This window comes from Struthio camelus, chromosome 1, assembly GCF_040807025.1.
Source record: "Struthio camelus isolate bStrCam1 chromosome 1, bStrCam1.hap1, whole genome shotgun sequence".
Classification (NCBI taxonomy): domain Eukaryota; kingdom Metazoa; phylum Chordata; class Aves; order Struthioniformes; family Struthionidae; genus Struthio; species Struthio camelus.
The window spans coordinates 5,480,415-5,505,915 of record NC_090942.1 but is presented as its reverse complement, the minus strand read 5'-3'; the positions used below and the strand labels follow the sequence as shown (position 1 = coordinate 5,505,915).

Here is a 25,501-nt window from a genome sequence, read left to right as displayed (position 1 = left end):
GCTCCATCCTCTCCTGCTGCATGGCAGCCCTCGGTCCTCGCCAGCCGGGACCCTCCACCCATCCACCCCTCTAAAACCCAGCACCTCCCGGACCGGAAGAGGGAATTGCCCAACGGGATGAGCTTTGCCCCATCATGTCGCGATTATTGCGATAGGCTGATGCTCTGCTGCCCCTTCTCAGCCTTCTCCCTGAGGACTGGTTTTTTTTTTCTTTTTTCTTCTTCTTTTTTTTTTTTCCTCGCTCTTAACGATACTGCTGGCCTATCTGAGAGCAGCGGAAAACCTAGGCTGGCCAGAGCACAGCTAACAGCACAAAGCTGGCTCCCCGCTCCCCTAGCCTGCATTTCGGTCCGGCGGCGCACTCAAACGTGAGGCATCCGCGCTCTAACCACAAACGGCAACCGTTTTTCCAGAGCCTTTGCACTAAACCTCCCTCCTCTCCGCACCCCCCCTCCCCCCAAATTTTTTTTTTTTTTGCAGCCGCTTCTCCCTCTTTGGTCCTGGAAAAACACCACTTCCCTCCCTTCGCCTAACCCCATCCCCCCCCCCCACCCGCTTTGTCTGCGAGCTTCCCGGCTTGCTAAAATCGACTTTAGAAAAAAAAAAAAAAAAAAAAAGGTGTTTCTCCTGGGGTTGGTTTATCGCAAACCACAGAAGTCTTTCTAGAAGGTAAAGTAACAGAAAGTGGCCAAAGGAAAACAAGCGAGAGGGGAAGAGGAGGGCGGGGGGGGAGCGGCAAAGACGGTTTGAAAATCGGGCGCAGCCGGGGGCCACGGCGCACCGCTGCCGCGGCGGGGGCCGCGCTCCGCGCCCGCGGCCCGCAGCCTCCCGCAGCGGGGCCAAGCGGGGAGCTTCTCCCGGTTATACCGCGGCCGGTTTGTTCCCCTCCGCTTCAACTGGGCACTCTGGGGCTGTTTGAGTGTCTCTCCCTCTCTTTTGTTTCACTCCATCTCTCTCTCTCTCTCCTGCTTTCATGTACAAAACATACAGGTCTGGGTTTTTTTGTCACTAACCGCATCCGGACTCTATTAAAAAAAGTTCCTGGCGCTGGATAAACAATGCAACTGTCGCGTGCAGCAGTCTGAAAATAATTGGATTAGCTCAAACATATCAGCTAAATAGAGACAGTCCCTGCTCAGACAGACAGAGTAAATGTCACCCTGGAAAAACCCTGAAAACTGATCTCATTCATGCCAGGCAACCCTGCAGCAGCCTCCACGGAAAAAAAAAAAAAAAGAGAGGGAGAGAGAGTTTTGACTAATCGCCCTTTCCTCTGCACATGCACACACATATATGCACAGACGCATATATGCACACGCACACACACATGCACGCAGACCCCCCCTCGTAGGGGCTGCCCCACGCAGCCGCGGCCCCGCTGCCGCATGCTCGCAGGCGAAGACACGGGGAGTCTCTTTCCAGGATGCGCACACATACACACACACACACAGACACATACACACACACACACACACACACACATACACACAGAGACACACACAACCCCAGCCTAAGCCTGGACCACGCAACTCTGCGGAGCCAGAGCTGCTCCGCCGTGTCGCGGCCGGGTGCTGCGCGGGTGCGCACGGACGGGACAGCACCTCCCGCTCCGGCCTCGTCTCTGCACATGGAGACATCGTGGAGGGGTTTCGCACGGGGTGAACTTGATGCCGAGCTCCGTTTGCGGACCGGGGCCGGGGTTGAGGGCGTGTGAATTCCCCGGACCGGGGGGAAAAGGCTGCCCCAGACCTCGCCGGGCTGCCGCGCTGCCGGCGCTGCGGCGGGGAGAGGCCCCGGGCTGAGCAGCGCCGGGAAGAGCAAGGCGGAGGGCAAGAGGGGGAAGGCGGCTGGGATTTAGCCCCGTTATTAAAATACACAGAGATACATCTAATGCTGCGGTTCCCCCGGTTTCGTTTCCTCATTAGGCGCCGCAGTTGGGTTTGGATTGGCAGAGGGGGCCGGGTCGCCTTCGGGGCTAGGAGCCCTCCAGGGAGTTTTGGGCTCCAAGGTGGGCTCGCACCGGGCTAATCAAGGTGTTGCAACCTCCCCCCCCCCCCACCTCCAGCCCAGGCTGGCCGGGAGGTGTTGGCTCTGGTTATTAACCCAGGCGGAGGCACAGCAGCCTGCAGGGAATTTAAAGCCGCCCCCATGGGAATCGCCTCAGACCCCTCTGCTTTCATCACATGTGTGTTTGCGCACCCCCCCCTCCGCCCCCCGCAGAGAGGAGAGAAGGACGCGGCCCTACCGCTCCGTCCCCCACCTCCCGGCTCGCTTTCATTTCTGCCTCTCCGCTCCCTAGCCATGGGCACGAAGAAGCCAAAAACCCTACCTGTGCTTGAGCGTGCTTTTGGTCGCGATTTGCACCCGAACCCCGTAGGCGATCCTCCTAAGAGGCTACTGGGGGGAAAAAGTCCAGAGCCATATTCTGGGACATAAGGTGGGTAGGTAGTGATGGGGTGATGAGCGGAGGAGGTGGCTCCTCCTAAAGAGGCCATGCTGCTCCGGGAGTGAGACGACTCCAGCTTCATGGTGTCGGCCAGGGACACCTGGTATTTGATGCACTCCTTCTCGTCCTGCCGGGTGGAGCCGGTGGAGCCCGGGGTGGAGATGGACGGATCCGGGGACACATCTTTGGGAGGAGTCGGTGGGAAGGTGAAAAGGTGCGGGCTGGAGTGGCCGGCGGATAAAGTGGAGGAGGAAGCGGGCGGGTAGACGGAGAGGGGTCCCGGCGAGCTGTGGTGGATGGAGGTCTTGGAGAAGGGGCTGAGGTTCCAGGGAGAAGCGCCGTGGTGGCTGCCCAGCGCCTTGCTCCCGTCCAGCCAGGGCAGGGACCCGTGCAGCAGCGGCGGGCGGCACACCTGGCTCCCTGCTCCGAAAAAAAGTAGAAGCAAAAAAAAAAAAAAAAAGAAAGAAAGAAAGAAAAAAAGAAAGGAAGAAAGAAAGAAAACAAAGAAAGAAAAAAGCAGGTTACACTCCCTGGGCCACGCTTTGCAACCCGTATAAGCCCGGCTTGGAGCTGAGGAGGGGGTTGAACCCCTTCCCGTCCCGTCCCCCTCCTTTCCAAAGGGCACAGCTGGAGGATCAGCCAGAATTGCACCTCATCCTCCTCCCTTAAAAATAAAAAATCTTGAATATCCTGAAGCGGCCGCCCCGACCCCGCTGAGACCGGGCAGGACTGGTGCCCAGGCTGAGGCTCAGGGACCCCAAGGGTTGGCAGCCATGGGGCGCAAAGAGGGGATTTGGCCAGCCCCGCTTCGTTTGTTTTCCTTTCCACGCGGACTTTTAAGAGAAAATCCTGCGTGAAATTGCCCCAGTGTGGCTTTTCCTTAGCTTGAAAATAATTTCCCAGTCCCCTCTCGAGAGCAGCCGTGGGCTACAAACCCTGGGAATATTCTGGCCAGCCGACGAGGACTAGGAGATGTCCACAAACGGGGCAATAACTTTTCCTGTAGACCTACTTTACTTTGCAAACCGCCACGGATTGTCTTTTTTTCTTCCGTGAGGCTGCACTTTTCGGCAGCTGGTAGTATGGCGCATCCACCGAATACCAACTGTCTCGAAAGAAACTGTCCATCCCTTCTTGTCCCGAGGGACACTCCACTTGTATTTTAAAAGGCAGCCTTAGACTTTGCAAGAGGACACTACATTTACACAGTCAAACCCTTTTGCCTTTGGTTATAAATGTTCTTAAAGAATCCTACCTATTACTTTAAAATAATCGCTGCCCTTACCATAAAGAACAGAAAAAAGAAAAAAAAAAGAAAAAAAAACCTTAGCCAAATCCACATTAACTTTAAGAAATTGCTATATGCTGAAAAACACGGCTATTCAACTGGAGAGCAAGTTTGCGCCTACTAATAAAGCCCTAGAAGCATATTGACATCCAGAGATCCTTAACCTTTGTAGGCATCGTGATATGTGTGTTTAGAGACTACTAGATGTACAGACGGAGAGAGGCAAGCACAGATCTATAGAGGTATGTTTGTATGTGAGCCTAGGTGAGCATATAAAATCTCCAAGCACCTATGCTGGTTTTCATGATACTAGACATTCGTGAACAATACTGAAAGTAACTGCTCTAAAGGAAGGGAAGGTGGGTTATACGAATAGAAAGGGTCAAGATTCATTATCTTATCCAGGAAGTAGCATAGTAAATAATATTCAGGCTAGATCAGAGAGACCGCATTTCCACTTTCTGCTGATATATAGAAAAAAAAAAAAGAAAGAAAGACAAGAAAAGAAAAGAAAGAAAGGACAAAGCTTCTGATCCTTAGAAATAATTGTTTTAAAGAGACTGGCAGCAGAGCAAGGCAGTTACTGAGCAGACCCTGACACCGGGACTCTCGCTCAACAAGTAGCTGAGGTCTGAGAGCAGCCCCTGAAACCCGGCTCGGCTGCAGCGGCCGCTCGCTGTGCCCAATTAGCCTCCTTTATTTTAGGGTGATTTCCCTCTCAAACCTCGGGCTTTTTAGGATCACCGCTACAGAGGTCACTCTCCGACTTAGGAAATCAGGATCTGCTTTTCTTTCCTCTCTCTCTTTTTTTCCCCCCTTCTTTTCCCTATTTTTAACGAGATGTGCAAACTCCGGTGATATCTACTGGATCGCGCTGATTCTTCTTAAAAGATGGCACCGAAGCCCTCATCCTTAGGCGGGCTTGGGCCTCAGCAGCCCCAGCTCTTTTGCCTCCTCTCTAAAAGCCAGTACCTTAGTTGTGACCCAGGAACAAAATTCACATTCATTCACTACTTTCCTGCAGGACCTATAGGAAAACATAGCAGGTCTGATACCTGATTAGATCGCGCGATTTTTTTATCTCTTTTTCTGTCTTTTTCTTTTTTTTTTTTTAATACAAGCCGTAATGCGGCCCTGAGTGAACGAGCAAAACTTTCACATCGAGCCTAACACGCTCACGAAGTGCAAATCAAATAACCCAAGCGTGAGAACAGCGAGGTCGTCCTCATTCCCCTGCTCTAAACCTGGTTTCCGAGATCACCTAATCGTGCAGGAACGAAACACAATACGAGAACCCTAACTTTTAACCTATTAAAAAAAAAAAAGAAGAAGAAAAGAAAAAGATGAAAGAAAACAGAGCGAAAGAGAGAGAGAGAAAAAAGGATGAAAGAAAAAGAGAGAGAGAAAGAGAGAAAGAAAGAAAGAGAGAGAAAGAAAGAGAGAAAGAAAGAAAGAACGAGGAAGGAAGAAGGTAAGGAAGGAAGAAAGAGAAAAAGAAAGGAAGGAAGGAAAGGAAGGAAGGAAGGAAGGAAGAAAAAGAGCGAGCCAGCCTGGATTTTGATTTATTTCCAAGAAGCCAACCCCGAAATTCACCCGTGACGTAGCTTCCCCGCCGTCAGGGGTCTGCCCCGGCGGCAGCAAGAGGGGCCGGGGCTCTCGGCGGCGCGGAGCAGGGGGCTCCCCGCGGAGCCGGGGCCCGCAGCGCCCGCGGAGGCTCCGCGCCGGCGGAGGTTGCGCGGCCGCGGAGCTCACTCACCGTGGTGGGCCGCGGGGTATCTCTGCACCGTGGCTCGCACGGAGTTGCCGTAATAGGGGGGGACGGGGTTGCCTTGTCCGTCGATGTTAAAAAGTACATCCACTTCCTCGGCGAGCGGATACTGCGCGGGGTCCATGTAGGTATGGCCGAGCGGCGGGTGGTGCGAGTCCGGGTGCTGCCCGTTGAGCACAGCCGGGTGGTGGTGGCTCACCCACCGCGGCTGCTCCGCCGAGACCTCCATCTTCCGAGCTCGCTGCCCTTCGTCCTCCTCCTCCTCCTCCTCCTCCTCGGCGAGGCGCGGAGGGCTTGCAACCGGAGGGGGAAGACGGTGCGGAGTTTATGCAAGGGTTTGGGGGGTGTAGGGGGGGAGTGTGTGGCGACAACAGCAACAACAGAGAAAGAAATGCTCGGCGAGCTCGGGGGTTGTTTCTGTTTTGGTTTGGTTGCAGTTGGTGGGAGGGTGAGAAACGATCGATTCCAAAAAGAAAAAAAAAGAGAAAAGAAAAGAAAAAAAAACAAAATAATTTTTTAAAAAAAGGAAAAAATAGAAGGGAAAACAAACAAACTCAGGGAAAAAAATCTCTACGAAGCGAGATCCCCTCGGTATCTTCCGCTCTTTTGCAGCTGTTTCTCTTCTTTGATCACCTGTAACGAGAAAGAGGAAAGGGAAGGAGCCGAGAGAGAGAGAGAGACGGAGAGAAACGTGGTTGAGGAGCTCTGAACTTTAGCACCTGACTTTTTAGGCAGGAGCAAACCCATCCCATCCCTCGGCAGCGATCCCTGGGAAGTCCACGCTCTGCCTGGACCCACCTCTCCCAGCGCCTCTTTCTCTTTCGCTCTCTCCCCTCCCGGCAGCGAGGGAGGGAAACGGAGCGGCTCTAAGCGCGCTCCTGCCGCTGCAGCGCTCTTAATCGCCGTCTCTTTTTTCTTTCTTTTTGGGGTTTTCTTTTTTTTTGGTGTTTCTTTTTTGTTTATTTGTTTATTTTGCTCTATTTGCACCTGAGAAGCTCCAGTGGCTTAAGCCGGTGAGAACTTGTGCCATTCGCTGCTTTGGAGCCCAGAGCCACTTGGATTGCCCATTAATTATTATGCAACCGGGGAAGGAGGGAGAAGGGTGAGAAAAAATAAAAAGAGAGGAGGGGAGATAAAGCAATAAAGAAGAGAGTGAGGGTGAAGGGAAGGAGCGAGCTTTTGCAAGGAAAAGGGGAGGGGGAGGGAGAGAGAGAGGGAGAGGGGGGAAGAAAAAAAAAAAAGACAAGTTGCTAAAGAAATTCAGCACAAACCTTGGTGGAGAAGCAGTATGTGACCCAGGAGGGATGAAGCTGAAAGTGCTTGATCAGATCAGATTGTGCTCGCTCGCTCTCCCTACTTCTTTTTTTTTTTTCTTTTCCTTTTTTTTTTTTTTTTTTTACAGGGAAGGCATTCTTTCTGAAAGGAGCAGGATGGCGCCAGCCGGCTCAGTGCTTACAGACAGCTGTGGCGAGACGCAACTTAAGGAGGTTCCAGTGTCATAAGCACGGGGGAGGCGGAGCCTGGCCGCGGCTGAGGAGGGGACCGGCGCGGCGCCTCCGCGCGCCTCCGCGCTGCCCCCGCCGCGCACCCCGCCGGCCGCGCCGCAACCCCCTCGCCGAGCCGGCACCGATTGCACAAACTACTTTAAAAAAAAAAAAACTCCTTTTTTTTTTTTTTTTGCTCTTAAGGGGGAAAATAAGAAGTTTTCCCGCTGGCCGAGAAACTCCGCGAGGGGCACGGATGCCTCGCAGGCTGCGCTGGGAGAACCGCAGGTTTTCGGCGGAGACGACGGGGGGGGGGGGGGGGGGCCGGTTTGCGCCTTTGCACGCCGAGGCCGCGCCGGAGTTTAGCGAAGGGGCAGGAGCAGCGAGCAGGGAGCCCGGGCCGGGCTGGGGATGCGCTGCCGGTTGGGTTAAGCAGGTGCAGGAGCGCTGGGGGTTTGGAGACGTGAAATAAAGCCACCTCGCGTTGTGCGGGGCCGGTGGCCTGCGAGTGGTATAAAGAGGGTTTGGGAATTTTTTTTGGTTGGTTGGTTGGAGGGGGGGTTTTTTTTGTTGCTTTTCCCAGGATTTGAGTGCAGAGCAACGTTTGGAAATAACGTGATTTAGGGGTTGGGGAGTTTTTGGGAGGAGAGCTTTATTTTGTTTTGTTTTGGGCTTTTTTTTTTTTTTTCTGTCCCCAGTTCTACTGGAGATCCCATTGAAGGGGGAGGGGGGCAAACAGAGACAGGGGCAGTTGGCGGCCGAGGGTGGCTGCCGCGGGTGGAAGCCCGGCGGGGGTTGGCGGGGGGGGGGGGGGGGAGAGAGGAGGACGAGGCCGGGGCGGGCGCGGAGGCGGGCGGCGGGCAGCGCGGGAGCCCGCGGCCCGCAGCGCCGCCCGGCGCGCAGCCCGGGCCGCCGCGGCGCTCGCAGCCAATGGGGGCGAGGCGGAACCGGGGAGCGCGGCAGCGCCGCGTTCATTGGCCGACGCCCGCCCGCCCGCCCGCCGCCGGCGGCCGCTGCCTTGAGCCAGGGCATCCCCTAGCGGCCCCGCCGGCGCCGCCGCCCGGCCCCGCTCGGCACCGCGCCGGGGTTCCGCGGGGAGGGAGCGGGGGGGGCGCCGGGCTGGAGGGGTTTGGGTGGGGGAGGCGTGGAAGGAGGGAGAGGAAAGAGAGAAGGAGAGGAAAGAAATAGAAAAAAGAGAGAAAGAGAGAAAAAAGAGAGAAAAAAGAGAGAGAAGAAGGAGAAAGAAGGAGAAAGGAGAAAGAAGACAGAAGAAAAGAAAGAAGAAGAAGGAAGGAAGGAAAGAGTAGAGAAGGAACGAAAGAGTATCCTACTTGAAAGGGAGAGCAGAGTGGAGAAGAGAAGGAAAAGGAAAGGAAAGGAGAGGAGAGAAGAGAGGAGAGAAGAGAGGAGAGAAGAGAAGAGAGAAGAGAGGAGAGAAGAGAGGAGAGAAGAGAGGAGAGAAGAGAGGAGAGAGGAGAGGAGAGAGGAGAGGAGAGAGGAGAGGAGAGAGGAGAGGAGAGAGGAGAGGAGAGAGGAACGTCACTTACAGGGTCACTTTGAGCGTGCTGTGTCTCTCTGCAAGCCGGCAACAGAGAGTCTAGCTTGGGTGCGAGAGGCAGCACCTCTCTCGGGTTTTTATACCGGGGGGGGCTCTAATTAAAAGCTGGGTTCCTCAGTGGTGGCAGAACTGAGCAATTGCCCCTGCTCGGTTTCGCCGGGGCGGTCTTCGCTCCGTGGGGCAAACACCTTTCGCACATGCCGTTCCCCTACAGCGCCAGTAGCCGGGTTAAGCTTAATATGCAACCGAGACACTGCTCCTCGGCCAAACCGCTCATGCACCAGGCGGAGAAACCGAATTATCGACTAACACCCAAATGCGCTTTATCACTTGCGCCCATTTCAGGCACGATTTTCTTTTTTTTTTTTTTACTTTTTCACTGCCAGCAGAACTGGAGCCGTCCATCCGCCTATAGGCTGGGGGTGGGGGGAACGAAAATGCCACTTTGATTCTTTTCAGCCTGCCAGTTAAGGCATTAAAACCACAGCGATGTATATAGCTATACCGACATATGAATATATATATATATATATATATATATATATATATCTCGATATAGATCTATGTATGCAGATGCAGGTAGAAAAGCCAAAAGTAAACGAGTAGCCGGGGGCGGGGGGTGGGGAGTGCGGGGGCTCCCGGGGGACCGGGACCGGGCTCGGCGCTGCCCCTCGCTGTCCCGGGAGCCTTCAGACCCGCCGCCGTCGGGGCTGAGCGCGGAGCCCCGCGGCCCGGGGGGAGCCGGGCACCGTTCTTGGCTGCCCATTAGGAGGGCAGGAGGCCGGGGGGGGGGGGTGCTGCTCCCGGCCCTCCCTGAGTTGAGGTTTTGACTCCGCCGCTCTGCTTTCATTTCCTCTCTGCCCGCAGCTAGACGGGGTCCGCTTTGCCTAAGTTTCGGAATTTTTTTTTCCTTTTTTTTTTTAAGGGTGTCTCCCCCTTTTCCTACCCCAGTTCCTGGGGTGCATCGGTTGGGGGGGGCGCAAGCTGTTTGTCTGCTGATGCGGCTCCCCCGGGACACCCCGCCGCCTCCCGTCGGTAAGGTGCGCCCGGGCTGAGGGTGCCCCGTGCAGGGAAGGACTGGGGGGGGGGGGGAATGTCCCCTGTCCATTCCTCTTTTTGGGAGGAGAAGAGATTTTGGGGGGGGGGGTCTCGTCTGCAAAGCGTTTGCAACTAAGAGCACAAGCTCCGTGCCCCAGCTCTAATGCATCTTACGGAGAGGCCGGTGTGTCTCCCCGGGATTTGCCCCTTTATCCCGGCTCCCTAAATTTCCCCAGCCCTCAAGCGATCACTGCGGGGGTGGAGGTGGTCTCTAGCACTTGGAAAAAGCTACTTCAAAGGGAAGGAAAGCCCATCCAGTGCTTTACTGGGATCTCTGGGCAGGTGAGCTGAGATTTCCTCCCACCGTCGCCCCGTTACAACCGAGGGACCTACAGCCCTGGGATCACAGGAAGGGAGAGTCCGCATAGAGGACTCAAAAGCCCCAAGCCAAAGAGAAAATACGCCGCTCCCCCTGTCCTGGGGGATAGGGGAACTATTCTGAAGTCGATTTCCTGAAAGCCTTCGGATGAATGTTTAATGCAAAATAAAATGAAATAAAACCAATCAACAGCCACCCCAAGTCTCAGCGGTGAAAGGGGGAAGGAGTGGGGATAGCCCCGGCGGCCCCGCCGTGCTGCTGCGGACGGGGCAGCCGCGGAGGGGAGCAGCGGACTCCCTGGAAAATCCGGTTTTCTCAGCTCGTGCCTGTATTTTCGCCCACGGATGGAGCAATTAGCCCCAAGCTCGCCGCCAGCCGCCGGACAGGGCTCGGGTGCGCGGGGGTTAATTCTGCTTAGGCGGCGGGGAGGGAGGGGTGCGGGGATGCGGGGCTCCGGCATCCTCCCCAGCTAGGGGGAGGCAGCCGCACAAGCTGTGGGGGTGGGGTGGGGGGGGGGGAAGGTGCTATCCCTGGCCCTGAAAAGTCAGGGGGAAACACATTTGACAAAAGTCCCTGAAAGTCCCTGGGGAGGGAGGGAGAACAGGGGCGATGGAGCCAGCCTTTTCGCCCCATTTCCACCCCCTTATAAAAATAAGTATTCAAAGAGTACAAAAGCCTCCCCTTTTCCTCAAACCTCCCCCCCCCGGCCAAAATAGGTGCAAAGGGAAGTTTTCCGGACTCCTGGCTGCCGGGACTGGCAAATGGAGACATGCTGCGGGCTGTCACTGCGGGGCCGGCGACCCGGCAGGCTCCTTCCCCTCCGGTGCCCACCGGAGCTACTGGCACCTGGTCCGGATTTGGCTGCCTCTCCTCGGGGCGGGGACAGCCAGAAAAAGCCCCCTCCTTCCTCCCCCCGCCCCCCCCCCCAGCCCCCTCTTCAACTGCAATTGACTGAAAGCGGATTAAGTTACGTTTGCTGGGCTGGGATTTTTAACAGGGTACCAGAATAGTACAGGTAAAGCTGTACAAACAGCCGGGAGCTACGAATCGGAGGGTTATGGAGAGGACACGGCCCAGGGCAGAGCTCCGAAGGTTTTTTTGCCTGTGTCAGACAACTTGTGCCTGTGTCAAGAGAGAAGGAGAGAGCGGGACGGGGGATCGCAAGCTGCCTCGCTTGTCCGCGGCGCTGCCTGCAGCCCCCGGCGCCGTGTCCGGTCCCTCTGCCCGGCCCTTAGCGAAACCCCCCCTCCCCCGAGGCCAAACCCGGGCAGCCCCCGGTGCTCGGCCCCCACCGGCTCCCCTCCCACCTCCCTGCCTGGGGACGGCTCGGCCGCCGCTATATGCTGCCGCGATAATCTCGGGTTAAACAAAGACAGAGAGAGGAAGGATTTTCTTTTTTTTTTTTTTTTCCCTCTCTCTCTTTTTCCTCTAATGAATCAGCCAGAAATTATGATCTGTTCCCCCGATACAGCCGCTTCTCGCTTTATCAGTAAAAACGAACCGCAATCCAGCAAAATAATAGTAATAATAACAACAACAACAACAAAGACAGAAAGTCCGAGAGAAAAAAAAAAGAGATAGAGATACTAGATTAGCGTTTGTGTGTTTTCTCTTTCGGGGCAGCTCATCCCAACTGAGTCTTCCCTTCTACAGCTCGCCACATGGTGGGGGGGGTCATCTTTTTTTTTTTTCCTTCCGTTGTGTTCTAATAATGTGTTTATCTCCTTCCACGAAGATCGGAAGGAACCGTAAACACAGACAAGAACACGCACACAAAGAAGTACCGAGCCAGGCAAATTCAAAGAAAGAACAAATCAACATTTGATTACACCGGGTGCGATTTTTTTTTCCCTCTCTTCGTGCAACCCTCCCCAGACAGACACACTCCTCTTCAGTCCGGATGATGCTATTTGATGGCGGGGGAGGAGGGGGAAGGCCGAGGCGGGGGGGGGGGGGGGGGGAAACCTTGCTCTGCTGAAGAAAAGAAATTCGAAGAATTGAAATTGGAAGGAGAGACGCTGAGACTTTTCTTTCCCTTCGTTCCCCCCCCCCCCCCTTCTTTGAAGCTGAGCGAAGGGCTACTGCCCCGGGACACTGCAGGAGAAACCAACCAAAAAAAAAAAAAAAAAGGAGAGAGACTGAGAAAGATCAAAAACCGGCTCCGCAAGTCCCAGAGGCGACCTCTCCCCCCCACGCCGCATTCCCCAAACTGCACGGCAGAAACACGGAGAGGAGCCGGACAAAGGGCTGGGGGGCGGGGGGGGGGGAGTCCCTGTCATCCCATGGCCGAGTGCAGGGGTCCTTGTCACCTACCCCTGATCGGGAGGAGGGGGTCACCCCTGAGCCCGGCGCCCCGTCCTGCCGCGGGAAGGGAGGCCGAGCCCACCGCCCTTCCCTCCTTCCCCCCCCCCCCCCGACCCCCGGCGCAGAGCCCCGGTCAGTTTCAGCTCCGCCTGGTAAGTTTCCTTCTCTCCTTTATTTCCCCCTTCCGTCTCTCAGAGCGCAAAGGGGTAGCTCGGAAGATAAGGGGGGGGGGAGGTCTTGCTTTCTTTTTATTGTTATTATTATTTGTTTTTGTTTTCTTCCCCTCTTCAAGCTCTTCAGAGAGGCTCCCTGCTGGCTGCGCGCATCCCTCCGTGCCCGCGGCTCCGCGGGTGCGGAGCGCTCCGAGCCCCGCGCTGGCAGCGCACGGCCTCGGGTAAGGGCGGCCAGGCAGCATCCCGGGAAGGTGCCCCTTCTATCCTCCCCCCCCTCCCAAATAAAAAGAATGAAAAGGAGAATAAATAAAGGAGGGAAAAAAGAAAGAAAGACTAGAAATCCGCGCGAACAGCCAGCCCCAAACCCGCCGAGGCTAAGGAAATGCTCGAGATAGTGTTACCGGCCAAAGGGAGAAGAGAAAGGGAGTCGTTTTATTTCCCTATCGCTTAGGCTTTCAGCAAATTATGTCCATAAAATAATCATCTTCCTGATCTTAATGCTGAGGGTTGAAGGAGGTAATTTATAAGCGACTGCTGCTTAAAAAAGATACTAATCCCTTTACGGGGCTATTGTCAATCTGCGGTATTTTACAGGCGGGCGAGCGAGCGCTCGTTGTTCCCTCCGTGAAGACAGCTAGGCAGCCTCAGCCCTAACGAAGGGCTGTGTGTGCTGGGAAGGAAGGATTTCTCAGTCCTGAGAAATTGAGAACGAATCGCTGAGGACAATTTTGATAAACGGGTTTAAGATAAATGTAAATAATGGCAAGGCATCTCCCGGGCTGCTCCGGGAGAGACACGGTTTTAAGCCCGAACGACACCTCGCATCTCCCAGAAAAATACAGGGTGTAAAGCCGCGACAGGGTTTAGCGACGTTTTTAAAAAAAAAAAAAATCACCCTCGTTAACCTTGCCATGAGACTCAGGATGAAGCAGCAACCGCAAATCGCCCGGCAGCTGGCGTGAGAAGCGGCGGCAGAATTAACGCCGCAGTTTCTTCCCCAGGCGCCGGGGCATATCCTGACCTCCCGGGATTAAAACCGGAGCGATTTGCTCTGGGAAGCGGTCGGCTGCTGCCGATCAGTCTTTCCACCACCACCCCCAAAATAAATCTCCCAGCGCACATGTAGGACCCCTCCAGCACGTCGAGACGAGCACACGTCTACACGGGCCGCTGCCCCTGTCCCGGCAAGCGAAGTCCCCCGGCTGCCGGAGCTCGCATTTATTTTCCCAAGCTCCCAAATTCAGCTGGCGCCGGGGGGGGGGGGGACACCTGGCGCAGTCCACCTCGGCTTGCCACGACCTCTCCTCGCTGCGAGGAAAGACCGTCTCACCCCCAAAACCTCGGGAGATGCTTTCCCTCCCAATATGTGCACCCCGAGGTGCTGCCCACGGCATCCCGCCAGCCCCGGCCACCTCGCTCCGCACCTGAGGCCCATAAATAATGGAGAAAACAAGCAGGGCCCGTTGTTATTAATTATCCGGTTACATCAAAATCCATCACCCAGCACCCGCTCTCTGTCTATGGACACGTGAAGGTAAGAGGAGCTGATATTTATCTGTCTATCTCTCTGTCTATATCTACTTTTTTCTCCCCACTCTCTGTTTTGAAGATACTCATTTCTACATAGTCCGAACCGTTTCCAGAGCACCCAGTGACTCGCTGAAATATCCTCCCGCCAGCCCGGAGGGTGGCGAATTTCCTGCAAGGGGCAAAGAGAAGAGGGACCTAAATTCAGAGATACTGGGAGACAGAAGAAACTCGACTCCCATGCTCGGCAACCGATTCCCATTGCCCGGGCAGCACCGACGGGGCAGCCCCGCGGAGCCGGGAGCTGGCGCTGGATGGGATGGGGGCGCCGGGCTCCGCAGCCGCGGAAGGGCGAGCTCCCTCCTCGCCTTGGCGAGAGTTAGCAGCGGATTTTCGCTCCGAGAAAGGGGGGTTTGGGTTTACAAGGTATGAAAAGAAAAACGTCTAGGGATAGTTCGGATTTTTTTTTTTGACCTAATTAGATTTTTAAACGACGTTGATGTTATATCTTATATTTCGTATTTTATATTCTACGGCGCGGATGGACCTAATATAATCAAATCTCCATCGGTGAATAGTAGATACCTGAGAATAGTATATAAATACATGCAGACGTCCTGCTGCACACAGCCGCCCTAGCAGACATCGACACCCGAGCGTAGCAGCACGGACGTCGCTCTACAGACAGACAGATGTGATGTGCGGGTCCGTACGCATAAATACATGTATGCGCACCCATCAAGGAAGCCGCGCTCGTTCTCACGCGTGGAAAGGCCCCGATCCCCACGCACAGACACATCTCCTTCCGTCCTCAGAGCAGCCTCCAACACCCCGATCTGACAGCCCGGTACCGTATCCCGTTCCCCTTGCCCTCCCCTCCTCGCTCCTTTACCCTAACACCCAGGGCCAAAGCAGCTGTTCTTCCCCTCTTCCCAAATTTCGGCTCCCTGTGTCACCTCCCGGGCCAGGCGCGCCTTTCCCCCAAGGTCACCGGGCAAAACCAGCTCCCCCCGGCCAGCCCCGAGCGATACCGGAGCTGGGGGGGGCATTGAGTTTCAGCCGGGGGCTGCTGCCCTTGGAGCCAAGATCCCTCCTAATTTTCTCCACGTGGGGAAGGAGAAGAGCAAAAGGAGGCGAGGAAAGAGGGCTGGAGGAGACAAATGTGAGTATTCACTGACCTGGGCAGACGCCTTTTATTTGGTCCTGCTCTGCTGGAGCTCTAAAGGCAGGAGTGACAGGCAGGCTGCAGTGCCGCGGCGGCTGCTGCTGGCATGTCGCAAGCTGCCACGGAGGAGGAAAACCTGGGGGAGCCGCATCCTCCAAACGCCCACCCTAATGCCTGACCTCCTCCTCCTCCTCCTCCTCCGGGCTGTGCTGAAGAGCAGAGCTCTTCCGGGTTGGAAAAGGGCAGAGAAAGAGGGAGAGAAATATGATGGGCCGTTTCACTCCACACCCATGCGGGCAATCACATGGGGAGGGGAGGCGGGGGGCCAGGGGCGGAGGGGAAGCGGCCAGGTGCTGGGGCTGGCAGCGCCGAGGACGTGGTGCAACCCGTCCCGGCGGCGCCTGTCACTGCCACGAGCCTAAAACGTCCGGAAAGAGCGAGAAAGAAAGACAAAAAATATATGTATATCGAGCATATGATCATATAAATAACAGCGGGGCTCGCTCCGGTTACATCAAAAGCTTTCGAGGAAAAGCGGGGACAAGGAGAAGCTCCCCGTGGCTGTTTCTTCCCCTCTGCGCATCCCCCCCCCCCCCCCCCCGCCCTCGGGAGAGACTTTTTTTGGCCTTACATATATATATATATTTTTTTTTAAATTTCTTTTTCTTGTGTATGCCCGTGTGTGTATAGGTCTCTAGGATCTGGAGAGAAGGAAGAAAAAAAAAAAGAGAGAGAGAAGAAACAGACGCACCTCCTGGCTCTCCGAGAGCGGGGAACTCTTCCTCCCCGCCTAGCACCTTCCTCCTCATCGCTTGTTAGGGTCACACGCAGCAAGGCTCTGGGCGGGGAGCGCAGGCAGCCGAATACTGCTGCTGGGAGACCCCCACCCCCGCACACCCCGCAAATAGGGAAAGCAGAGAAATCGCGGGGCTCCTCTCCCCACCGGGCTCTGGGGAGGTGGGGGCAGTCCGTGACCCGCTTCTGGAGGGCAGGAAGACACCTTCCCCCGTAAGGAGACACGCGTGGAAATCGGGATCGTTCCCAGCTCTGAGGTCGGCCCCAGTTTTGGGGTGGGCACTGTCTCTGCTCCCCGGGCGGCGAGCGCTGTCCTGCCGGAGCTGGACGGGGTTGAAGTCCGGGTCAGCCCGCCTTGAAGAGCAGACGGGACGGGCAGGAGGGAGCTGCCAGCCCCCTGCCCGCTCCCCTGGAGCCGCTTCGCCCCCGTCCCGCACCGGGACATGCTCCCCCCTCCCCTTGGGGACCTCCAAGGGCCGGGGGAGGCGGGGATGGGGGGGGGCACATGGGGCCGGATTTTGCGCGTGGGATTGAGCGACCTCCGCTGCGGGGCAAGGCAGCGCGGAGATGTCCGTCTCCAAAATCCTGCCCTGAGCGAAGGGAGCTGCTGCCGGTGGTGGTGGTAGATCTTCCACCTTTAAATCCTCACTCGTGTCTATCAGACGCTTCATATCGAGGGAGGCTGCAGTCCCAGCTTGCCCCCTTCCGTGTGCAGCGCAATAACAAGGATCGGCTGCCATCCCCCCCCCAACCCCGGGTTTGCCCAAACCCACCCGGGCCGGGGGAGCCGCCGCAGGGCCCCCGGGCCGGGCCCGGCCGCCGACGGGGCGCTCCGGGCGGCGGGGGCAAACGGGTCCTTCCCAGCGGGGCTGGGACCTCCTTCCTCCTTCCTCTGCTTGGTCTCCAGCCACACGGCTCAAAAATCATGTATTTTTTTTTTTTAAAAAAGCAGTACCTCCCCCCCTCTCCCCCCTTTCCTCCTTGCAAAGCCCTCCAGGAGCCTTCCCTTGCGCGGGGTGGGAGCCAGGGAGAAGGCGGAAAGCGCCTTTCCCTGCCGGCAGATTTGCTCGCAAGGAAACTTCCCGGCGATTTGGCTCTGATTTTTTATTTTTAGTTACGATTTGTGCCCTGTCACTGGAAGAGTCGATGTTAATTCTCTAAAGTCCTCCCCCCACCCCGGGGTGAGGGGGGGGGGTTGCTCCCAGCAGAGCGAGACAAGCCGTAGCCACCCGGCAAAGCAGCAGCACTCGGGGACATCGCCTGGGAAAAGGCGCCCCGGAGCAGCCGCGATATTTTTGCCAGGGTAGGTAGCCACTTCTCGGGATCAGACAAGAAGTGGGAAAACAGAAGGGAGAAATTCCCCCCTAGGTGGGAGCTGACACCCAATCCAGCATTCAGCCCTGGCACGAAAGGCTCCCGTGGGTAAACCAGCAGCGGTTTATTGCTAGGGGACACAACAGAGATCTCCCCCCGGGGGGGAACAAGCCCCCTGCAGCCCTTAGACCCACCCATGGGAGACGTCGCCGCTCCGGGCAGGGTCCGAGCCCGGCCCGGGGTGCGCGGCCGGGGGCGGCGGACAGCCCGCACATGCCGGCGGCGCCGCTTTCCGATGGAAACGCGGCTTAATAACCGGGGCTGAAAATTGATCACTTACCAAAAAAAAAAACAAAAAACCCACTCCTAGTCCTGGAGGGATTTTTTTTTTTTCCTTTTCTGCTGACGTTGGGAGTTCGCTATCTCCGCTTCTAGAGTGACTCTCGCTAAGGTGAAAGGTAACGCGATCGCCTCCCAATTCTATCTTTAGAGAACACATTCAATTAAGGTAATAACTTAAAGCTCATTAGAGCTGCGAAAGGAGCCTTCCCATAGCCAAACACCAATGGAAAGAGACTGTCGGTGCTTCCCCCTCCCCGAACTCGGACACCCCAGAAACGCAGGGAGACGGGCTGATCCCGAAACTCGGCTTTGCTTCTGAATGCCTTCTAAAATTATCATCTAAAAGCCACGACGCCCAGAGCTGCGCACCGACCCGAGGGGCAAAGAAAGGGCTAAATTCCTGCAAGATACGGGCGAAAGGAGGCTACAGCTAAAATAGCCGCGGGTGCGGATTCCCCAGCGCCAGGCGGTGGGATTATTCCCGGGGCGCCGGGGAAAATTGCCTTCAGCTCCCCGCGATTTCTGCTCCCCCAAAATAACGCTGCGAGAGGGAGGCGAAATCAACGGGACCCCTCCAAAACTGCACATAACAAAAAAAAAAAAAAAAGAAAAGAAAGAAAAGGGGAAAAAAGGGAGGGGGGAGAATGGGGTGTGCGGGGGGTGGGGAGGGGGAAGCTGCCTTGGCTCTGTCTGAGCGCATCCGTGGGAGCGAGGTGGGGAAACGAAAAAATCAAGAATCCTCCTGCGAAATGTGTGGAAATCCCGGGAAAGTGGAGTCCCTCGGCTATTGTGTCCCGGGGTGGATGGGGGTGGGGGGGAGAGGAGAAGGGATTTGGGCAGAGGCGCAGGCGCGTCCCCGCACACACACGCACACGCACACGCACACGCACACTCGCACCCCGACACCCCGCACCGTGAAGTTCATTTCCAGAGAGGAGGACGGCTGGCGATTCAAAGGTTAAACATAACTAATGAGGCTTTAAATGGCACACAGGCTTTATCGGAAATACCGCAGCCCTCGATGCCTGCAGTTCGGGTCCGAATAGACGTTCAAGTGGCATTTAGATATCAAGGGGGGGGGGTCACTTGCAAAAAAAATAAGCGCCTTTTCCCAACTAACTCGGCACTCGGTGTTGCTACCCTCTCCGTGTGTGTGTGTGTGTGTGTGTGTGTGACTGATCACACCTCCTGGCACACGTTTATACACCTATACAGGGAAATAAATACCTCGACACGCGCACAATCGATTTCGGCTCCGCCTGAACCGAGATTTGCGGTCGGACCCGCCATAAATATAATCCATACGTTATTGGTACTGATAACCACTCCACCCGCTGCAGAAAGGAGGTTAGATATGTTTTATTCTCTATAATTAAACTGCCTGGGCTGCTGCGGAGAGAAAACCCACCCTGCTCGGCCCCCGCCACTGAGAAAAGTTGCTAATGATCAAAAATCCCCTCCCTAAGCTTTAATAAATATCACCTCAGATAGGGTATTTTTTAATATAATCATCACGATCTTCATTTCCGAGGGGGAAAAAAAACCACCCTTGGTCTTGATCTCCCCAAATCAGTCTGTTTGGCATTGATCCTGTGCTTTGTGTGGGCAGAGTATATTGGCTCTGAAACGATTTCCATTAAACGTAGCCTCATACCTTGGCACCATCGACCTAATGACTTTGTGTAAATGGTGGGGAGGGAGAGCGGGGCCGGAGGAAACCTCGGAAATTAAAATAATTCCCCCCCTCCCGCCCTCATCTCCCGTTCACTCAAATCAGCGACTCCGAAATAAAGTCGAATCTAGATCTCAAGAAATAGCTCCAAATGTAAATTCATATCAATTACTAACAAGGTGCAAAATATGTGTGTGTGTGTGTGTGTGTGTGTGTGTATGTATGTATGTATGTATATATAAAGCACGTGGAAGTGGAGAATTTTAATTAAATCTTACTGCGGCTATAACAACATAGAAGAGATATTTCATTCGGAGCCCGCCTCTTGCTTGTGTTTTATAGCGTTTTCTTGCCTCTGACTTTATTTAAAATATTAGACGAGGTACAGAATTATAAATGACTCTTTCCTTATCTGTGCTGCTCACATATCCAGGATCAGAGGAGCTGATTAAGAAAGAAGTCAGAGGCAACGTTGGATTCATAATGATTCGGAATAATGAATCCTTATCTCTGCTTTCCAGATTATCACCCTTTCAGCTCCCAATGTTTTGTTACATGGGATAATTTATTGCATCTAATACATCACAATGAATCTGATGGCGGAAAGCGATGGGCAACGTTGTGGAAAAAAAGGGTGGGGGGCTCCTTATTTTAGTTTAGTTTTATCCTGGGGGCAGCGAAACTGATTTTTTTTAGCAGTTTTTTAATTGGGAAAATATAAGGTAGATCTGATAATAATAATAAAAAAAGAAGCGGGGTGTACGACGCGCTTTAATTAGTGTGTCAATTTGAGGCTGAAATTAGCAAAATCGACCAGGAGCTGGGGCTTGCTTCTTCCCTCCGAAGCAGAGAGATCCTAATTTTACATGATTTATTTTTTATTTAAGAGGGAGATAATTAATCATAAACATTGAATAAAGCACGGAGCCGAGTTAAGATAAAATACAATTTGCATTTTTCCTTTTTTTTTTTAAGGGAGGGCTGCCAATAATGTTCAATTTTCTCTCCGCCCCATTCCCGAATAAATACATGCAGAGGAAAAAAAAATCGATAAGATTTCTGCTAGCAGTCGCTCCCCCTTCTCTCTCTCTCTCTCTCACTCTCTCTCCCCTTTTTAAAGGCATTTCTCATAAACCGGAGAAACTGCACGAGTTGCTTTGTATGCAAATGAACGCTGATCTGTGTTTCTCATTGCAGAAATTAAAAAGGGAGGATTCACCCGAAATTACTGATCTTCGCGCGCGCGCGCGTGCCCGCCGGTGGCTGAGGAGGGGCAGATCTGCTGATATTTGGCCGATTTTGAACGGATTCGTTTCAATCCCTGAAAGGAATAACCAGTCCAGGCTCTGCCTCCTCACCTGCCCGAGGAAGGGCTGAATTTCCAACATTTTTTTGCACCGCAATGAACCCGCTTCGCTCCCGTCTCCGGGAGCGGGTAGGTGGGAGGGGGAAGATTCCCACGCCAAGAGCGACTCGCCCTAAAACTTCATCTCCGTTTAACGCGGCTTGGGGCTAAGCCAAAAACCAGCTAAACTAGCCCAAAACCCCGGCAAGGGGCTGCGGGTGATTTCGCTCCGTCGGACCGACGTTAGAACAGAATTTATCCCCCCCCCGCCCCGTTGCTCTGAATAACATCCAGAGGGGAAAATGGTGGCTTAAACCCGATTGACGGTCAATTCGGCGCGTCGCGCTGCGCGCCCGTGCGGCGCGGAGCCCTGCGCCGGCGCGGAGCCGGCCGGCCGGGGCTGCAATTTCGGAGGGCAGGTGTTGCCAGCCCTGTTCTGCTCGGTTTAAGTTTCCCTGGCTCCCTCCGAGCCCTTCTTGGCTCTCACGGCACGGGAACAGTGTTTAATCATTAACCAGGTCTAGCATGGTCCTTTTTTCCAGGAAGTGGGAGACGCTTTTTGAAATGGTGGGGTGGGGTGGAGGGGTGGAAAAATAACTCATTTTTCCCCTTTGCCTAAAGGTGTGTGTGTGGGGGGAGAACATCTCCTCTAGGTGTGGAGGACACCTTCGTTTCTCTGTGCGGGTGTGCTGTAAATATCCATCTCCTTGCTATAGGTTCAGGATTTTATACGCGGTCTTCCACCAATCACACCCAAAACGGCAATCTCCGCTTCTCTCTGTTCCTGTACGGTATATTCCGTGCAATATTTGTCAAGGAATTTCAAGTATCAATTATAAGCGCAATTTTTGATACCTCCCCCCCCCAATCTGAAGTGTAGATGATTTGATAGGAATATATATATACATATAATACCGGCTCTCCCTCAGATGAATTTATTGGACGACGTCCCATCCTCAGCTGAACATTCAATATTCCAGCATTATCTCCGCACTTAAACTCCCTTTCTCCATTTCTGCGCCAAGACAAATTTGCATAATATTTGCAGTTGTAATTAGCTGATGAACATCTCCCAGCCTTCCCCTTTGTTTTCTGCGCGTTTGGTCTTCAATTGATGCCACTTTTGATCTTTAATATTACAGTAGCCCGATAGAGTATTTTATATCTTATCTGCAGCTCATGAAAGTCTCACAAAAAAGGAGAAGGAGGCGGGGGGGGGGAAGCCAGTGAGCAAACTGGAGAGAAAGGAGAGGGAGGAAAAAAGCGCCGAGAGAAGCTGAACTAATCAGAGTTTCGAAAAGGGTTGCTTTAGGTGCCTGGATCCGCAGTTACGGGGCAAAGGCGGTAAATGCTGAATTAGCCCCGTTTAAAATAATAGCGGGTTCGACCAGGTGAGGCTCCGCGCTGCTCCGCGCTGCTCCGCGCTTGGGCATCCCGTTAGGGAGCCGGGGGCGGCGGTGGCGGAGCCACCGGGAGACGAGCCACGGGGACCCCCCCCGGGGACAGGGCTCAGGCACGGGGACCCCTCCGGGAGGCGGCTGAGCCTTGGCAGGGGGATGCACCCCAGGGGCTTCTTGCCACCCAACCTTCAAACCTTCAAACTTTATTATTATTATTATTACTATTATTATTATTATCATAATCATCATTATCGTCATCATCATTAATTATGGAGGGGAGAAAGATGCCTTTCTGTGCCCAGTAACTGCACCCCTGGCTGCACCGTGGTGGACCTCTGCTCACCCCCCCCCCCCAAGCCAGCAGCCCCCTCCAGGGTCACCTCTGCTCCGAGTGAAGGCTGTTATCGTGTCGGGAGGGTTATTAAACCGCTAATGAATGAGTGTCTGTGAGACTCTGGACGGGCTGGAGAGACTGTGGGAGGGGGGAAAGCGGGGGGGAGAGGAGGCAGAGAGGCTCGATCTTCATGCCAATCTCTGGAACAAATAGCTAACATTTAACGTTTACACCCTGCTTGGCGACGAACTGGCGCTCCACGGACCCCTGATCCAGGCTAAAATGTCCAGAAAGCCTTTGGAGAGAACAAGTTCCTGGCTATCAGGTTCTTCTGATCTCTCTCCTCCTTTCATAGGGCTTTGGTTTCAGACTGGACTTGTCCAATGTCTGCTTTACCGCTGCGCGCTCCTAAATGAGTGTCAAGGAGGCGAATATCAAATAGCAGAGAGGTCAAGGCGATTTGGTTAACCGTTGGCTGGGCTGATGGCTTTAAACTTGTGTGGGAGGCTGGGGACGTGGCAGGGGGAAGGGAAGAGGGAAGGAGAGGAGGAGAGAAGGGGAAATAAACCTGAGGGAGATGCAAGCGAGGCGGGGGGGGGGAAGGAAGAGGATGGGGGGATCTGGGGGAAGACGCTGGGCTTGGGCAGCCCAGGAAGCCAGGGTCAAGGCTTTCACGGTGGTGGAGGGCTGCGGGATTTGCCAATGGCCCCGGCGAGCCTGAGGGGTGTCCCTGGCCCGTGTGTGCATGTGTATATGGGAGCGCGTGGGCAATGCATGCATTTTGATGGCATCCGCATTTTTGCACGGTGGCGAGTGCTCTACCCAGGTGCGTTTTTGCTCGCCGGCGAGCGTTTTGCACAAGTGGCTGTCGGGTACCGGTGGGGGCACCCCGGGTGAGCGGCTGCAGTGTTGGAAACGCCCGGGGAAGGTGCGTGGGGATGTTGCGCAGGCCTGCAGCGTGCGTGTTGGGTGCGCGCGTGGAAGGAGGAGACGCGTCCACGAGGAAGGTGTGTTGGCGCGTTAGGGCAGCATTAGAGAGCCAAAGCTGGAAAAACGGGTATACATTTGATGCCCTGGGGGGTGATGTAAGGCATATGTGTGTGGAGGGAGGTCTCTAGGGGGTTAGGGAGACACCACGTGTTTTGTGCATGTATGGAGATAGAGGTGTGCACAGCAGAAGGGCGCTGTGGGTGGCCGTGGGGGTATGGTGAAGAGCCAGTGCGCATAGGGAACACATACGGGTGGTCATAAAGCAATAGACAGCCAGGGCAGTGGGAGCTGTGGCAGGGCCCTGGGGGTGCAGGAGCTTAGGGCACCCAGAGGTGCTTGTGGGCCTCGCCAGGTTGCGAGGGTCCATGCAGACAAGGGGGCTGTGCTGGGCTGGGGAGGGCTGGGGGTTTAGCGACGCTTCGGAGGGGGTGAATCCCCTCCCCGCGCGAGCTCGGTGCAGCGGCAGCTCAGCAGATGGTGGAGAAGCCAGCGGGAAATTTGCTTTTCGCTGTAATAACCATCTTCCTAAAAAAAAAAAAAAAGACAGGAAAAAAAAAGAAAAGTGAGCGTGAGAGATTTGTTGGAGGAGAAAGTTTTCTATTAGCGAAGTGACCAATGAACAGAACAAATACCAAGGCCTTTGCTGGCCACCCTCCTCAGCTGCGACCTCGCTGGAGCCCCCCCCTCCTTTGCAGCAATCCCATTTTGCTTCTGACATTAGCAGAAACCTTGCTCGGCTCCCGGGTAATGTAAAGCTCGTCAGCCGAATCCAGGCAAACAATCGCCATAGGAAATGTGTGCATAGCTACACACGGCCGAGCAGAGCCAGGGATTGCAGCTACCGGAGAGTTTGCAATATTGAAAACCAGGAGGTGGTTAATCATGGGTTTAGTTCCCGTGCCCTTGACCTACAAGCTCCAGGTCCTAGGATAAACCTGGCGTGAGATATTCAGGTGAGGTCCTGCAACCACCGAGGCCCCCCCTAGCCTAAAGCCACCTTCTCCTTGTCGCTCCGGTTTTTGCATTTAGAGCATGCTGTGGAGCAACTGTTTCTTTTGGCTTTTCGTTTTGGAGGCGCATAAATGACTTCTGGTGCTCACGCCACTCGGGCTGCCCTGCGGGAGCGAGGAACCGATGCGGCATCAGACAAACTCCCGAGAAGCCTGGGTCCGGAGGGATCGTCCAGCGAGGAAGAGGGCCGGGAGAGGGGCACGAGCACGCCGAAGGCTCAAGCATGCATTTTTGGCTCATCTTCTTCCGGCGGGAAGGCAGCTGCGCTGCAAGGATCACGGGGAGTTAGCACGCGCGCGCGCGCCAGCGCCAGCACACGCGTGCTCGCAGGGGTCGCGGCGCATGTGCGCCCGCGTCCCTCGGCCTCGGCGCTGTCGGCGGCGTACGCGTTTCGCACGCCGACGATCAGCGATACCCGCGTCTGCAGCGCGCATCCGGCCGGCCGCAGCCGTACACCCACTACCGTTGCGTTTCCGGAGAAAATTCTCAAATAGAGCAGTGTAATTTCGTGGCCGATTTTGATTGACGGGCTGTCCCTGGGATCATGTGTTAATCCCTTCTTCACTCAAGCCTTTTCATAACTCATTTCTCGCTGCTAGATGGAGAGACTGATGGTTGCTGCGGCAACGACGATAGCGCTAAGCCATTTCCCTCTCCGCGCGGAGACCATTATTCCGCATGCATAGGCCATTTGCAACAAAGGTCGCCACAAAGTCATCCCCAACACAGCACACGTTTATTAAACTTTTATTCTTCCCCCCACTCCTTCCCGCCCCCCTGGCTGAGAAACTAGTCGGCACGTGCACGTTTTGGGTTTTTCTTTTTTTTTGGGGGGTGGGGGGGTGGGAAGATCTTTGTAATAGAGGGAATAATAACGGCAGCCGATCTTATTGTACCCGAACTATAGATCATACAAATCAGGGGCTTAGGGTTCCCGGGCCAGAAAGATCGCGCTTAGATGGCTAGGTTTTGCACTACCGATTCCTATTTGTCTTTTGTTCTCCTAGCAAATAGCAACTTTAATAGCAGCTGGAGGAAAAAATAGCCCACAGCAACAATGCGCGAGCGGTGCGGGGTGAACATCTGAATGTCAAACCCAGCAGGAGATGCAAGGACCATCCGCCTGCGAAACCAAACACCTCCCAAGCCCAAATAGCAAAACAGCCGT

The 25,501-nt window shown here is 54.8% G+C and overlaps 1 protein-coding gene and 1 long non-coding RNA gene across 5 annotated transcripts in view; one reads left to right on the top strand and one right to left on the bottom strand.

Moving 5' to 3' along the window:
• The window catches only part of GATA3 (GATA binding protein 3), a 29,840-nt gene extending 14,499 nt beyond the window's left edge, over positions 1 to 15,341 (bottom strand). Inside the window, exons 1-3 of one of the 4 annotated variants that reach the window (XM_068959505.1) lie at positions 15,144 to 15,341; positions 5,491 to 6,135; positions 2,330 to 2,866 (exon numbers count right to left, since the gene is read on the bottom strand). In XM_068959505.1, the coding sequence (XP_068815606.1) occupies positions 2,330 to 2,866; positions 5,491 to 5,731 (778 nt within the window). In that variant the 5' untranslated portion in view covers positions 5,732 to 6,135; positions 15,144 to 15,341. Of the gene's footprint in view, positions 1 to 2,329; positions 2,867 to 5,490; positions 6,136 to 6,773; positions 6,993 to 15,143 lie in introns of those variants that run through there. The other 3 variants (XM_068959647.1, XM_068959427.1, XM_068959581.1) reach the window with 3 other exon arrangements.
• Positions 6,915 to 10,146, top strand: LOC138069120 (uncharacterized). Its single transcript, XR_011143932.1, has 4 exons — positions 6,915 to 6,989; positions 7,191 to 7,274; positions 9,470 to 9,579; positions 9,925 to 10,146. It is a non-coding gene; the product is annotated as an uncharacterized lncRNA (long non-coding RNA).
• Positions 15,342 to 25,501: the final 10,160 nt, after the last annotated feature.